Here is a 12,684-nt window from a genome sequence, read left to right on the forward strand (position 1 = left end):
AAGAAGTAAGAGCTACTGGCACCAATTCCACATTCAAACCAGTACTCCTGAAGAAATTAATCACCAAATATTTTATCGTTGCTGGTGAAAGTGGGTTTTTACCTTTTTAAAGAAAAAGAAGAAGAAATAAAATAGCTTATTAAAATTAAACGCAATGCTTCCATCCAGGGCAATGATTTTTCAAACTATGTTCCATGAAACCCTGGAGGCCTAGAGAACTCTGTGTGTGTGTGTGTATGTGTGCGTGTGTATAGGGTGTCTGTGTGCATGTGATATGTGGTGTGCCTGTATGTGGTATGATTACGTGTAGGTGAGTAATGTGTGTGGGCATGCGTGGTATAGTGTATATGTGTGCATGTGGGTGTCATTGGGAGGGTATTGTGTGTGTGTGATATGGGATAAGCAGTGTGTGTGAGGTGTTGAGGAGTACTAATGTGTGTGCATGACATAGGGATGAGCATGTGTGTGTGTGTGCGAACACACGTAAGTCTGCATGATAAAGGACTCCAGGCCTACTCCTCCTTCAGTCAAAGCAGCTTCTTTGATCCATTTTATAGGTTAGGAGTCAGGATAAATTTGTGTTTGCAAAAAGGGCTCTGCTGCTTATGAAAGGTAGTAGGAATATCTAGAGGATTTATGTTGGTTTTAAAAATCACATTTCTTGGCCAGGCACGGTGGCTCACACCTGTAATTCCAGCACTTTGGGAGGCCAATTCAGGAGGAATGCTCGAGGCCAGGAGTTCAAGTCCAACCTGGTCAACATAGTGAGACCCCATCTCTACAAAAAATAAAAAAAATTAGCCAGGCATGGGAGTGCATGCCTGTACTCCCAGCTGCTTTGGAGGCTGAGGCAGGAGGATTGCCTGAGCCTAGGAATTTGAGGTTACAGTGATCTATGACTGCACAACTGCACTGCAGCCTGGGTGAGAGAGTGAGATCCCATCTCTAAAACATAAAAAAGAAAAATGCAAAACCATTTCTCAAAACATCCCTGGCATATTGCTGCGTAAATGCATTTTATTTAACTGCCTCTGTGTTTAGGTCTCCCAAAGCATTTAATTGCCTCCCAAAGCATTTAACTGCCTCTGTGTTTAGGTCTCCTGAAAGTTGCCTCCACACATTGCCATAACATGTTTTACCACTCTTTATTGATTGATCACGTGTAGGTGGATCCATCAGTTCTCCACTTGGTAATAGAAGGAAATGGATTGCTCACTCTGCTTCCACTGCCCCTGTTCCTCCTGGATTTGATAGTTGCCTATTTAATTCTATTTTTTTTTTTTTAAATGGAGTCTCACTCTGTCGCCCAGGATGGAGTGCAGTGGTGTGATCTCAGTTCACTACAGCCTCCACATCCTGGGTTCAAGTGATTCTCCTGCCTCAGCCTCCCAAGTATCTGTTACTACAGGCACCCACCATGCCCAGCTAAACCTTTTTGCATTTTTAGTGGAGACAGGGTTTCATCATGTTGGCCAGGCTGGTCTCAAACTCCTGACCTCAAGTGATCCACCCGCCTTGGCCTCCCAAAGTGATTACAGGCGTGAGCCACTGCATCCAGTCCTGTTTAATTCTTAGATTGGTCACCTTTATGATGGTAAAGAGTACGTGGAACCATCTACTTGTTTTGTCCACTTCAGATTCCCATTTTGTTAAATGAGGAAATGCACTGTATACTCCTCCTTCCTCTCTTGACAAGTTCCCATTGCCCAAGCCAGAAACCTATGAATGATTTTGACTTCCAGGCTTGCTTCTCAAATCTAATCTGTCACCTAATCCTGCCATTTAATCTTTTCAGTATTACTTATATATGTTTACTTTTCCCTAGCTCTCCCATTACCATCCTAGTTCAAAGCATCATCATTTCTCACTTCAACGACTTAACAAGCTTGTAGCTGTTATTTTCTTAACAATTTTATTTTCTTATTAGCCTATTTTCATCTCACAGATGCAGCATGTAAGGATATGAATGAGACTTTTCGAAGTTCTCTTCTGTTCCCTAGATTATCTCTATTTTCTCCCTGGTCAGCTGTTCTTTTTGTTCATTTTGGGTTTTTCTGTTATGCTGTTGATTTTCTCAAATGCTCTAGATCCTTGGCTGTTCATCACACTACAGAACGAGGGATAGAACTGCTTAATTAGTATGGAAACCCATTTTGCCAAGAGGTTTTTCTCCTCCCTGGGAGGACTGCCCAGGAATTCCCTGCTTAGGAAGGAGAGTGTCACCTGAACCTCCCTGCTTTGCTGAGTGCGGACTGGAGAGGGCTGATGGGCTCTGGGCCTCCCTGTTCTTTAGCAGACATCCTCCCAGTGTTTCCTAGGAGTGAAGCCCAGGAAGGCAGTTGCTTGCTCTGTACCCACCACAGTGGCAGCCTGGAGTCTGGGAGGGGATGAGTGGCCTCCTGCTCTGTAGGCCATCTTCCAGTCACCATGCCTTCTGCCCACCACCTGCCCTCTTCTTTGTATCTTGGAAAATCTGATCTCACCTCAATGGCAACCTCCACATTGCACATTTTGGGCTTTGACTTCCTCTCCATAGTTTTAACTGGTCCTTCAACGCTTCCAGAAATTTGTTAAAAACTTTCTGGCCCACCTCTTCTCCCTGAAATAGATTTTTCTTTTTTATAGTCCTCTGCTGTCATTTAAATAGTTTTTGGGGAGGGAGGGAAGACAGCAAACACGTGCTCAGGCTGCAACCTGGAGCCAAAAGTCCTTCTCTGTCTCCCTACAGTGGGATATAAGGTCTCTGAAGTCTTCTTTTAATAGTTGAAGCACTCAAGAAACTATGTGCCTGTGAATCTATAGTCTATCTAGAATTCTTCATATAGTAGAAAACTTGTGTTGGGAGGACATAAGAATTCCAACACAGTGGCCGGGTGCGGTGGCTCATGCCTGTAATCCCAGCACTTTGGGAGGCCGAGGCCAGCGGATCACGAGGTCAGGAGATCAAGACCATCCTGGCTAACACAGTGAAACCCCATCTCTACTAAAAATACAAAAAATGAGCCAGGCGTGGTGGTGGGCACCTGTAGTCCCAGCTACTTGGGAGGCTGAGGCAGGAGAATGGTGTGAACCTGGGAGGCGGTGCTTGCGGTAAGCTGAGATCGCACCACTGCACTCCAGCCTGGGGGACAGAGTGAGACTCCATCTCAAATTCCAACACAGTAAATCAGTCTTAGGTCTGATTTGCTATATATTACTAGTCAAAATTCTTCTATCTATATTTTCTATTATTGCATGCAAAAAATAAAAGCTGTATGAGAATATAATGGTGGTTATCAGAAGCGAGGACGTGAGTGATTGGGAGATTTTGATTAAAAAGTACAAAGTTTCAGTTAAGAAGAATAAATTCTGGAGACCTATTGTACAACATAGTGCCTAAAATTAATGATAACGTATAGTGCACTTGAAAATTGCTAAAAGAGTAGATTTTAAATGTTCTCATAATAAAAATGATAAGTATGTGAGGTGATGGATATGTTAATTAGCTTGATTTCATCGTTCCACAATGTATACATATATTTACGCATCATGTATACCATAGATACAATTTGTCATTTGTTAATTAAAACAATTAATTAAAATAAAAGCTTTGCAAAAAAAAATTTATTCTTAAAACATACTTTTAAACATAACAAAGAGGCCAGGCACAGTGGCTCACTCCAGTAATCCCAGCACTTTGGAAGACTAAGGTGGGTGGATCACCTGAGGTCAGGAGTTCGAGACAAGCCTGGCCAACATGGTGAAACCCTATCTCTACTAAAAATACAAAAAAGGATGTGATGCTGCAGGCTTGTAATCCCAGCTACTCGGGAGGCTGAGGCAGCAGAATTGCTTGAACCTGGGAGCCAGAGGTTGCAGTGAGCTGAGATCGTGCCTCTGCCCTCAGCCTGGGTGACAGAGCAAAACTCCATCTCAAAAAACAAGCAAATAAATAAACAAACAAAAAACATAATGAAGAGAGAGAAAAGGAGAGATGTTTATACATACAAGGAACAAAAGGCAATTTATTTATTTACATTGAATCATAAAAACTTTGGACTAACAATTTTTGAAGGAAAATCCTTAGCAACATTCATCTCAAGAGCTTTTTTTTCTTGCAAAATTGATACTCTATGCCCATCAAACAATAATTCCCCATCTTGCCCTCCCCTATGGCTACTGGCAGCCACCATTCTACTTTCTGTTGTCATGAATATGACTACGGTCAGTACCTCCTATAAGTGGAATCATATAGTATTTGTCCTTTTGTGACTGGCTCGTTTCACTCAGAACAATGTCTCAAAGTTCATCTGTGTTGTAGCATGTGTCAGAATTTCCCTCCTTTAAAGGCTGAATAATATTCCATTGTATGGATAGACCACATTTTGCTTATCCAAGCATCCATCAGTGGACACTTGGGTTGCTCCCATGTTTTAGAATAATGCTGCTATGTATGTAGGTGTACAAATTCTTCTTCGAGACTTGCTTTCAGTTCTTTTGGGTATATGCCAAGAAGTGAAATCATTGGGTCACCCAGTAATTCTATTTTTAATTTTTTGAGGAATCACCAAACTTCTCCCATAGCAGTTGCACCATTTTACATTTCTACCCACAGTGCACAGGGTTCTGCTTGGTCCACATTTTCACAAACATTTGTCATTTTCTGTTGTCTAGATAATAGCCATCTTGGCTGGGCACGGTGGCTCATACCTGTAATCCCAGCACTTTGGGAGGCCGAGGCAGGTGGATCACCTGAGGTCAGGAGTTGGAGACCAGCCTGGCCAACATGGCGAAACCCCTTCTCTACTAAAAATACAAAAAAAGAAAAATTAGCCGGGAGTGGTGGTGCGCACCTGTAGTCCCAGCTACTCAGGAGGCTGAGGCAGGAGAATCACTTGAACCCAGAAGGCAGACGTTGCAGTGAGCCAAGATTGTGCCACTGCACTCCAGCCTGGGCAACAAGAGACAGACTCTGTCTCAAAAAAAAAAAAAAAGAAAAATATAATAGCCATCTTAATGGGTGGGAGATAGTATCTCAGATGGTTTTGATTTGTATTTCCCTAATGGTTAGTGATATTGGGCACTTTTGTATGTGTTTATTGCCCCTTTATGCATCTTCTTTGCAGAAATGTCTATTCAAGTCTCTTGCCTATTTTTGAATCAGGGTGAGTTTTCTTGTTGTTGAATTTTAGGAGTTCTCTATATATTCTGGATATGAACCCCTTATCATATATATGATGTGCAAACATATTCTCCTATTCTGTGGCTGCCTTTCCTCTTTTAATGGTATCTTCTGCTGCATAAAACTTTTAAATTTTCATGAAGTCGATCAGATTTGTTATTAATAATTTTTCCGTTTGTGCCTGTACCTTTGGTGTCATATTCAAGAACTGAATTCCCAAATCCAATATAGTGATACTTTTGCCCTATGTTTACTTCTAAGCATTTTAATTTAATTAATTATTTTTTGAAATTGAGTTTCACTCTTGTCACTCAGGCTGGAGTGCAATGGCACAATCTCACCCACTGCAACCTCTGCCTCCCAGGTTCAAACAATTCTCCTGTCTCAGCCTCCCAAGTAGCTGGAATTACAGGCACCCGCCACCACATCCAGCTAATTGTTGGATTTTTGGTAGACAGGGTTTCGCCATGTTGGCCAGGCTGGTCTCAAATTTCTGGCCTCAGGTGATCTATCCCCCGTCAGCCTCCCAAAGCGCTAGAATTACAGACATGAACTACCATGCCCAGCCACATTTTATATTAGTAGTTTTCGATTTTATGTTCAGGTCTTTGATCCATTTTGAGTTAATATTTGTTATATGGTGTAAGGTAAGGGTCCAGCTCCAGTCTTTCACATGTGGTTATCCAGTTTTCCCAGCACCATTTGTTGGACGTGGTGTCACTCTGTCACTCAGGGCCATAGTGGTTTTATTGGCATGAGGAGTCAGCCCAGACACTTTTTCATCCATATTTGTATGTTGACCAGGAACTATATAAACGCACACCTCCTCCGACATAACCTCTGCCTCAGCCCTACCTAAGGGTTTTAAACAGGAGAGTTGCTTGGTTCCATTTTTACATTTAAAGGTCACTGTGGACTTACTGTGAAAAATGCATTGGGTGGGTGCCATGGCAAGTGTGCAGAGTCCTGTTAATAGGCCTTTGAAATAATTCAGGCGAAAGAGGGTGCCTTGGACTAGAGCAGAGGCAGAGAAGAAGGCAAGAATCAGATAGAATTAAGCAAAATTTAGCATTAAACATGGCTGCACACAGGGTGGATGAATCATTCAGGGCACTGGAGGGACTGAGATGTCACAGTGCTCCCCAGTTGTCTGGTTTGCACGACTGGCACGCTGTGGTGCCATTTCCCTGAGATAAGGGACCCTGGAAGAGGACTGAGTTGTAGGGGAGGTCCTGAGTGTGGTTTGGGACGTAAGGAGTTGGATGTCTTTGAGACATGCAAGCAGGATGCTGAGCAGGCAACAGGAGCTCTGGGGAGAGAGGTGGACCGCAGCCAGAAAGGAGAAGTTGTGTACCAGTCAGTGGTGACTGGTGGTGTGTGCATCAATGAGATCGTCAAGGAAGAGGGCAGAGTGGAAAGTAAGGAGGCTGAGGACAGAGCCCAGAGGAACCTTGACATTTAAAGCTGCACTGAGAAGCAGTGGCCAGACAGAGAAGAGGAAAGCTGGGAGCTTGTGATGCCCAAGAAGCCAAGGGAAGAGACTCTAGGAGGAAGCAGGCTGTGGAGTCAGATGTGCTGAGAATCCAGCATGAAATGCCCATGAGGCAGGTACCAGCACAGTTCTCAGCAACCAAACCCAGAGCCCAGGACAGACAGGGAAGAAGCAGCAGGGTGCGTGCAGGAGAGATGGGAAGAGAGGAAATGGAGGCTCCTCAGGTAGGCAACCCACCAGGAGCGTTTGGTGGGAGGAGCGGGTAGTTCTGGCAAGAGAGGACGCCAGCTGGAGGGTCCGGTTGTTTAGGTGCTGGCTCTGTGTCTGCACCAGGACACACTCCCACGTTCTCCACCCTACCAGGAGATAAGGTCACGGGGCCAGGCCTACTTCTGCTCTCCCTCCTGTTCTCTGGAGTAGAGCACACACTCCCCTTGATGAATGAGTCTGTCACCACATTGCATGCATTTCAGTGACGTGCGGAGAGCTTCTTTACCCACCGATAAGCTCCAGTTTATGTTTATATCCAGGCAGGCATCCTCCGTTCTATCCATTGTCTCATACCCCCTTCACAATCACTTTTTCACATCATTAAATGACTGTAAACACATCTCTTTGGTGCCTTTGAACTCTCAGCACCCTTTCCTTCGTGCAAAAGCACACGTCGATCAAAATGTCAGCCACTTTAAGTATGCAAAGCTGCTGCATCAAGTCAAGTGTGTGTTTGTGCACACGAGTAACAGTGGTTCACTGTATCAGTGCCTTCTTCAGACAGCCAGGCCTGCGATGACTGAGTGTGTAGGTGTGTGGGATGGAGTCCGTGTGCACGTGTACATATGTCTGGGTGTATATGTGCCCTGTGTGGGTGTGTACATGTACATTGTATGCATATGAGCATGTGTGGTGTACATATGAGTATTGTATGCATATGAGCATATGTGTGTATTTGTACACATACAGAGGTGGGAGGGTCAATGAGCTGGTCTGGGGACAAGAGAGAGCCTTAATACCTTTTCCCAACTCTGATTGCTGTGGACTGCAGCCCCTGGGAAGCCTGGCACCCCCGACGGACAGCAAAGCCACAGAGAAGGAGAAGAAGCCAGCCACGGCCACCACCAAGGGAGGAAGAGGAAAAGGGAAAGGCAAGAAGAAAGGGAAAGTGAAAGAGGAAGCGGAGGAAGAAACTGATCCCCGGAAGATAGAGCTGCTGAACTGGGTATGTGGAAGGTCACAGAGATCACGAGCTTGGCCTCACGCTTCCCCAGGGGAAGCGATGGTTCTTGCCCTTGCTTCAGCCCCACCCAAGGCCCTGATCACAGGAGGGATGGGTAAAGGCTTGACTGGGTAGTGTCAGCATTTCAAACTACAACAGCACATTCACTGAGATGATCCTGTCAATTGTCCAAAACACCAAATGTTCCTGCTTTGGGGAGAATGATGCCACCCAGAGAGGGGCCCTGAGTCACCCTGCTCACTAGTGGTTCTCTGCCTGGCAGACATCCCAATGCTTGATGCATGAATATACAGCAAACAAATCAGTTGTCATCAAATAAATGCAATTCATGCAAAAAGCCCTTTTTTGACAGACAGAGCCCATGATTGGGTGTGTGGGGTAACAGCAGTTTGGGTGGGGAGGCTGGAGTCACACATTGCACGGCAGTTCTTTGTCTTGCTGCCACCAGGACATAGGCAAGACAGGGGACCAGACCTCTGTGGTGACGTGTGCCTGCCCTCGTCACAGCCACTCACCCGCACGGCACCCTGGTCATGCTGCCTGCCCACATAGCTCCCCCTGGCAGAACTTCTCAGTTAAGGAAACAAATGGTGGAGACTGGGCAGGCCGATGCCGGGAGGGCTGAGATTTTGAATCCTCTTCAATTTATTTTTAGAAGGAAAAAATAATTTACAAACATGGATGGAACATGTAGAGGCCAAACTGAGAAGAAAGGAGAGGGGAGATGGGGAGTGTTTACCCAAGATAAAGAGCAAAGAATACCATGTTGGAGTGCTCTGGGATCTGGGGTTCGGAATACCCTTTCCTCTGTGTTTCTAGTCGCCCCTCTCCCCAGTGTCTCTGAGAGGCCACTCACGGGCTCCCGGCCCTTGGTCCCTGCAGGTGAATGCTTTGGAGCAAGCAATGCTGGATGCTTTAGTCTTAGATCGTGTAGACTTTGTGAAGCTCCTGATTGAAAACGGAGTGAACATGCAACACTTTCTGACCATTCCGAGGCTGGAGGAGCTGTATAACACAGTGAGTGCTCTAGAAAAAGGGAGGGAAGGAGGAGGCAGTCACCCGAATGTGTTTGTCACTGGTGCATGTTGTACATAAATGTGCTCATCTGACCTCCTTCATCTGGGAGGTCCATATTTAATGTCAGGCGGCTACTTCTCACCTGCTGCTGGCCACAGCCTGTGTTCACATTCTTACCACCTCCTGCCATGCCTCGACAGTCACTCCTTTCTCGGGCAGTATTAACTCTTGTCCCGCATTTGAGGTTGGTGTCCGAGTACTTGTTGCTACAAAGAGGGAATCTAGCTCCCCAAGCCATTAGCAGAGTGAAATGTCACCAAGGGTGTGAAGTCAATTGTTCCTTGGGACCCTCGCATTTGATGAGGTTTTGGGGGCAAAACATAGAGCTAAGTTTCACACCCAGGAGCTCTGCTGGAAGGGTTTGAGTGAAATTCCCTTGGCTTACATTATTACAATATCAGTTTTGAGAATTTATATTTGCTTCCCTATTATAAGATTTTAAGTAGCAGAAATGGTCCTCAGCAGCTGCTTGCTAAACCTTGGCAATTTTCTTTTTTTTTTTTTGTTCTGAGACAGGGTCTCTGTTGTTGCCCAGGCTGGGGTACAGTGACATGATCTCAGCTCACTGCAGCCTCAACCTCCTAGGCTCAAGCCATCCTCCTACCCCAGCCTCCTGAGATCTGGGACTACAGGTGCACACCACCACACCTAGCTAATTTTTGTAATTTTTGTAGAGATAGGGTTTCAACATGTTGCCCAGGTTGGTCTCGAACTCCTAGCCTCAAGTGATCCACCTCCCTCAGCCTCCCAAAGTGCTGGGATAATAAGTGTGAGCCACTGATCCTGGCCAACTTGGTGAATTATTAACACTATGTTGTGTACCTTAAGATACTCTTTAAAAAAACGCAACAGAAAATATTTCACAACTTTTGAAACGTGTTGGATACTTTTTAACCATGACCAGTTCTGTTTTGTAAAAGAAAAAGGCTGGTGTGGGTTACACTCCAGCTCTCACATTTCATTAATTATATAGAGTAGGGCAGGATTTTACTCGAAGAGTTCAAGAAAAAAAACGTATTTATTTATTTATTTATTCTTAGACGAGGTCTCACTCTATCACCTAGGCTGGAGTATAGTGGTGCAATCTTAGCTCACTGCAACCTCTGCCTCCCGAGTTCAAGTGATCCTCCCACCTCAGCCTCCCTAGTAGCTGGGGTTACAGGCGCCACGCCCAGCTAATTTTTGTATTTTTAGTGGAGATGGGGTTTCACCATGTTGGCCAGGCTGGTCTCAAACTCGTGACCTCAAGTGATCCGCCCGCCTTGGCCTCCCAAAGTGCTGGGACTACAGGCGTGAGCCACTGCACCTGGTCAAGAAAAATATTTCACACACATGAATGCTTCTCTTTCAGAGACTGGGTCCACCAAACACACTTCATCTGCTGGTGAGGGATGTGAAAAAGGTCAGTCTACTGTTTTATAATTCTTACCTATTGGCATCTTTCACAAAAAGATTTCTTAAGAGCAAGTTTTAAATTTTCAAAATGTATTATTATTTCAGGCACAGGAGATATTGAATTCCTTCTTTCATAAAGAGTCTATTTAAAACTAAGAAAGCAAAGGATAATCTTTTTTAAGTTGCACGTTCATCTGAATCCATGGTAGGGACACTCTCAGTGACAGCTGGATTACATACAAGTTGATGCCAGCGCAAGGCCAGGGCAGCCACTGGCTGGGGTGGGGAAGAGGGTGGCCGGCCGCTGACCTGAGCACCACTGACTGTCCATGCAGCCTTTCATTCTGTCCCTCTTTTGAGATCTCTCACCCACTGCCTGTGGTTCTTTCCAGAAGAACCGGCAGGAGGTTCCTCAAGTCATTCTGTGTCCTGTTGATTGCAGCCGCTGTTCTTGGCCCTTTCTGCCACCTTGTTATCAAGGGATAGAGGCTTTCCCCAGTCTGAATATTATTTAATCCCCCACCCACCTATTACATGAACTCCCAAGTGGGGGCCAGGATGGCCACTTACCCGCGAGACGCGTGATGATGTCCACACTGAGAATGCATCCTCACAGGGCCTGAAACCAGACTTCTCTTACAGAGCAACCTTCCACCGGATTACCACATCAGCCTCATAGACATCGGGCTCGTGCTGGAGTACCTCATGGGAGGAGCCTACCGCTGCAACTACACCCGGAAAAACTTTCGGACTCTTTACAACAACTTGTTTGGACCAAAAAGGGTAGAACTCAGTGTTTGTGTAGTGTTCTGTGGTTTGTGAGTGCCATGTGATTCCTTGCTTGCTTTTCAGCAACTTGGCCGGTGCAGAGCCAAGCCGTTCGCCCTGTCCCCGGCACAGTGGTCCTGCCTCCTACAGGGCTCTCAGGCCCGAGTCACAGCATTCCCCAGCTGCCCTGAGCATGGGCCGCCCTGCCCACCCAGTGCATCTGCCCTCCTTCTCTGTCCACAGCAGACTTCCTCCTGTCTGCCCGCTCCAGCCTATTCTACCATCCCACCACTGTACCTGCCATAATCTTCCAAAGGAAGGGACATGCCTGCATTCCCTGCTTCAAACCTCCCAGAGCTCCTCACTGCCTGGAGAATTGTAGCCAAACTCATTATCACAGTAGCCAAGGCCCTCCGCCAGCTGGCCCTCACCCACATGGGAGACCATGTACCTGCACCAAAATCCAATCCTGTGATCAAATCAAAGATGTGTGCCTGCCACGTCTTTCCTCGCTATCAGTGCCTTTCCCACCCTTATCAAAAGTTCAACTCAAATGTCCGATCTTTCATGATGCCCTCTCTTCACGCCCCCCTTACAGCCCCACAGCTCTTTGATGTCTGTTAGGGAACTTCTCTGCTTCTACCTGGAATAAGGGCCATGTGTCTGCTGAGCTTTCTTCTCAATTAACTTCTGCTGATAGAAGAGTTTCCATATTAAAGCACTTCTTTTCCTTGGACATTATCATTAATTGTTAATGATACAAAGTGCTTTTTAATCAATTCCTATGTCCACTAGCAACAATACTGCTAATGTACTACTAACATTAGTTATCTGAGTAAATTGACTTTTTTTCTTCCTCTTTCACCATGCAGCCTAAAGCTCTTAAACTTCTGGGAATGGAAGTAAGTAGAATTTGTTTTCAAAAGTTTTGTAATATCTTGGTCAAATAGACATAGCCCTTTAAGTTCTGTATTTGCGAATATATGATACTACTCACCAAAATTTACCTAGATGTCTTAGTCAAATTATATAAAAGGACCATATATACATTTTCTTTAATGGGGGTAAAAGCTGCACAATTCATTTCCAGAACTAACAAAACCACAGTTTCAAAAGCAAAGATTAAGCAAACAAACAAAAAAAAAACTAGAGAATAACACCACGTATATATGTAAAAAACCATAAATAACACCAAAAAGAATTCAATACACTGTTTTCAAAGTCCTAAACAAGCAATTAGAGTCATCCAAGAATGCAAATATAATGCAATGCTGGTCTTCAATATATTGCATCATATCGATAAGTCACAGAAGAAAAGTATGACATGACCATTTCTCAGTAGGTGCTGATGAATGTGAAACACATGTAAAACATACTCCTTACTTAGTTAAAAAATATATAGTTTTCTCACAATAGAATGATAAAATGCTTTCTTGGTATGATTAAAATACATGTATATCTTAGAGCAAGGGAAATGTATGATGAGCAGTGCAGCCCTGAAGTCATGTCCATGAAAATCAAGAACAAGACAAGCACGCCCAATATTGTCAGCGTCAT

At 44.8% G+C, this 12,684-nt stretch overlaps 1 protein-coding gene and 1 long non-coding RNA gene across 2 annotated transcripts in view; one reads left to right on the forward strand and one right to left on the reverse strand.

Annotated features, from left to right (window-relative positions):
* The window catches only part of TRPM1 (transient receptor potential cation channel subfamily M member 1), a 30,054-nt gene that overhangs the window by 1,339 nt on the left and 16,031 nt on the right, over positions 1 to 12,684 (forward strand). Inside the window, exons 3-7 of the mRNA XM_028850659.2 lie at positions 7,696 to 7,869; positions 8,770 to 8,904; positions 10,316 to 10,366; positions 11,002 to 11,142; positions 12,000 to 12,029. Of these exons, the coding sequence (XP_028706492.2) occupies positions 7,696 to 7,869; positions 8,770 to 8,904; positions 10,316 to 10,366; positions 11,002 to 11,142; positions 12,000 to 12,029 (531 nt within the window). The remainder of the gene's footprint in view (positions 1 to 7,695; positions 7,870 to 8,769; positions 8,905 to 10,315; positions 10,367 to 11,001; positions 11,143 to 11,999; positions 12,030 to 12,684) is intronic.
* On the reverse strand, positions 10,433 to 11,498 carry LOC114679349 (uncharacterized). Its single transcript, XR_003731152.2, has 3 exons — positions 11,425 to 11,498; positions 10,930 to 11,087; positions 10,433 to 10,827 (listed from the first exon to the last, which is right to left on the reverse strand). It is a non-coding gene; the product is annotated as an uncharacterized LOC114679349 (long non-coding RNA).

The sequence above is a fragment of the Macaca mulatta genome, chromosome 7 (genome assembly GCF_049350105.2).
Source record: "Macaca mulatta isolate MMU2019108-1 chromosome 7, T2T-MMU8v2.0, whole genome shotgun sequence".
Taxonomy (NCBI): Eukaryota; Metazoa; Chordata; class Mammalia; order Primates; family Cercopithecidae; genus Macaca; species Macaca mulatta.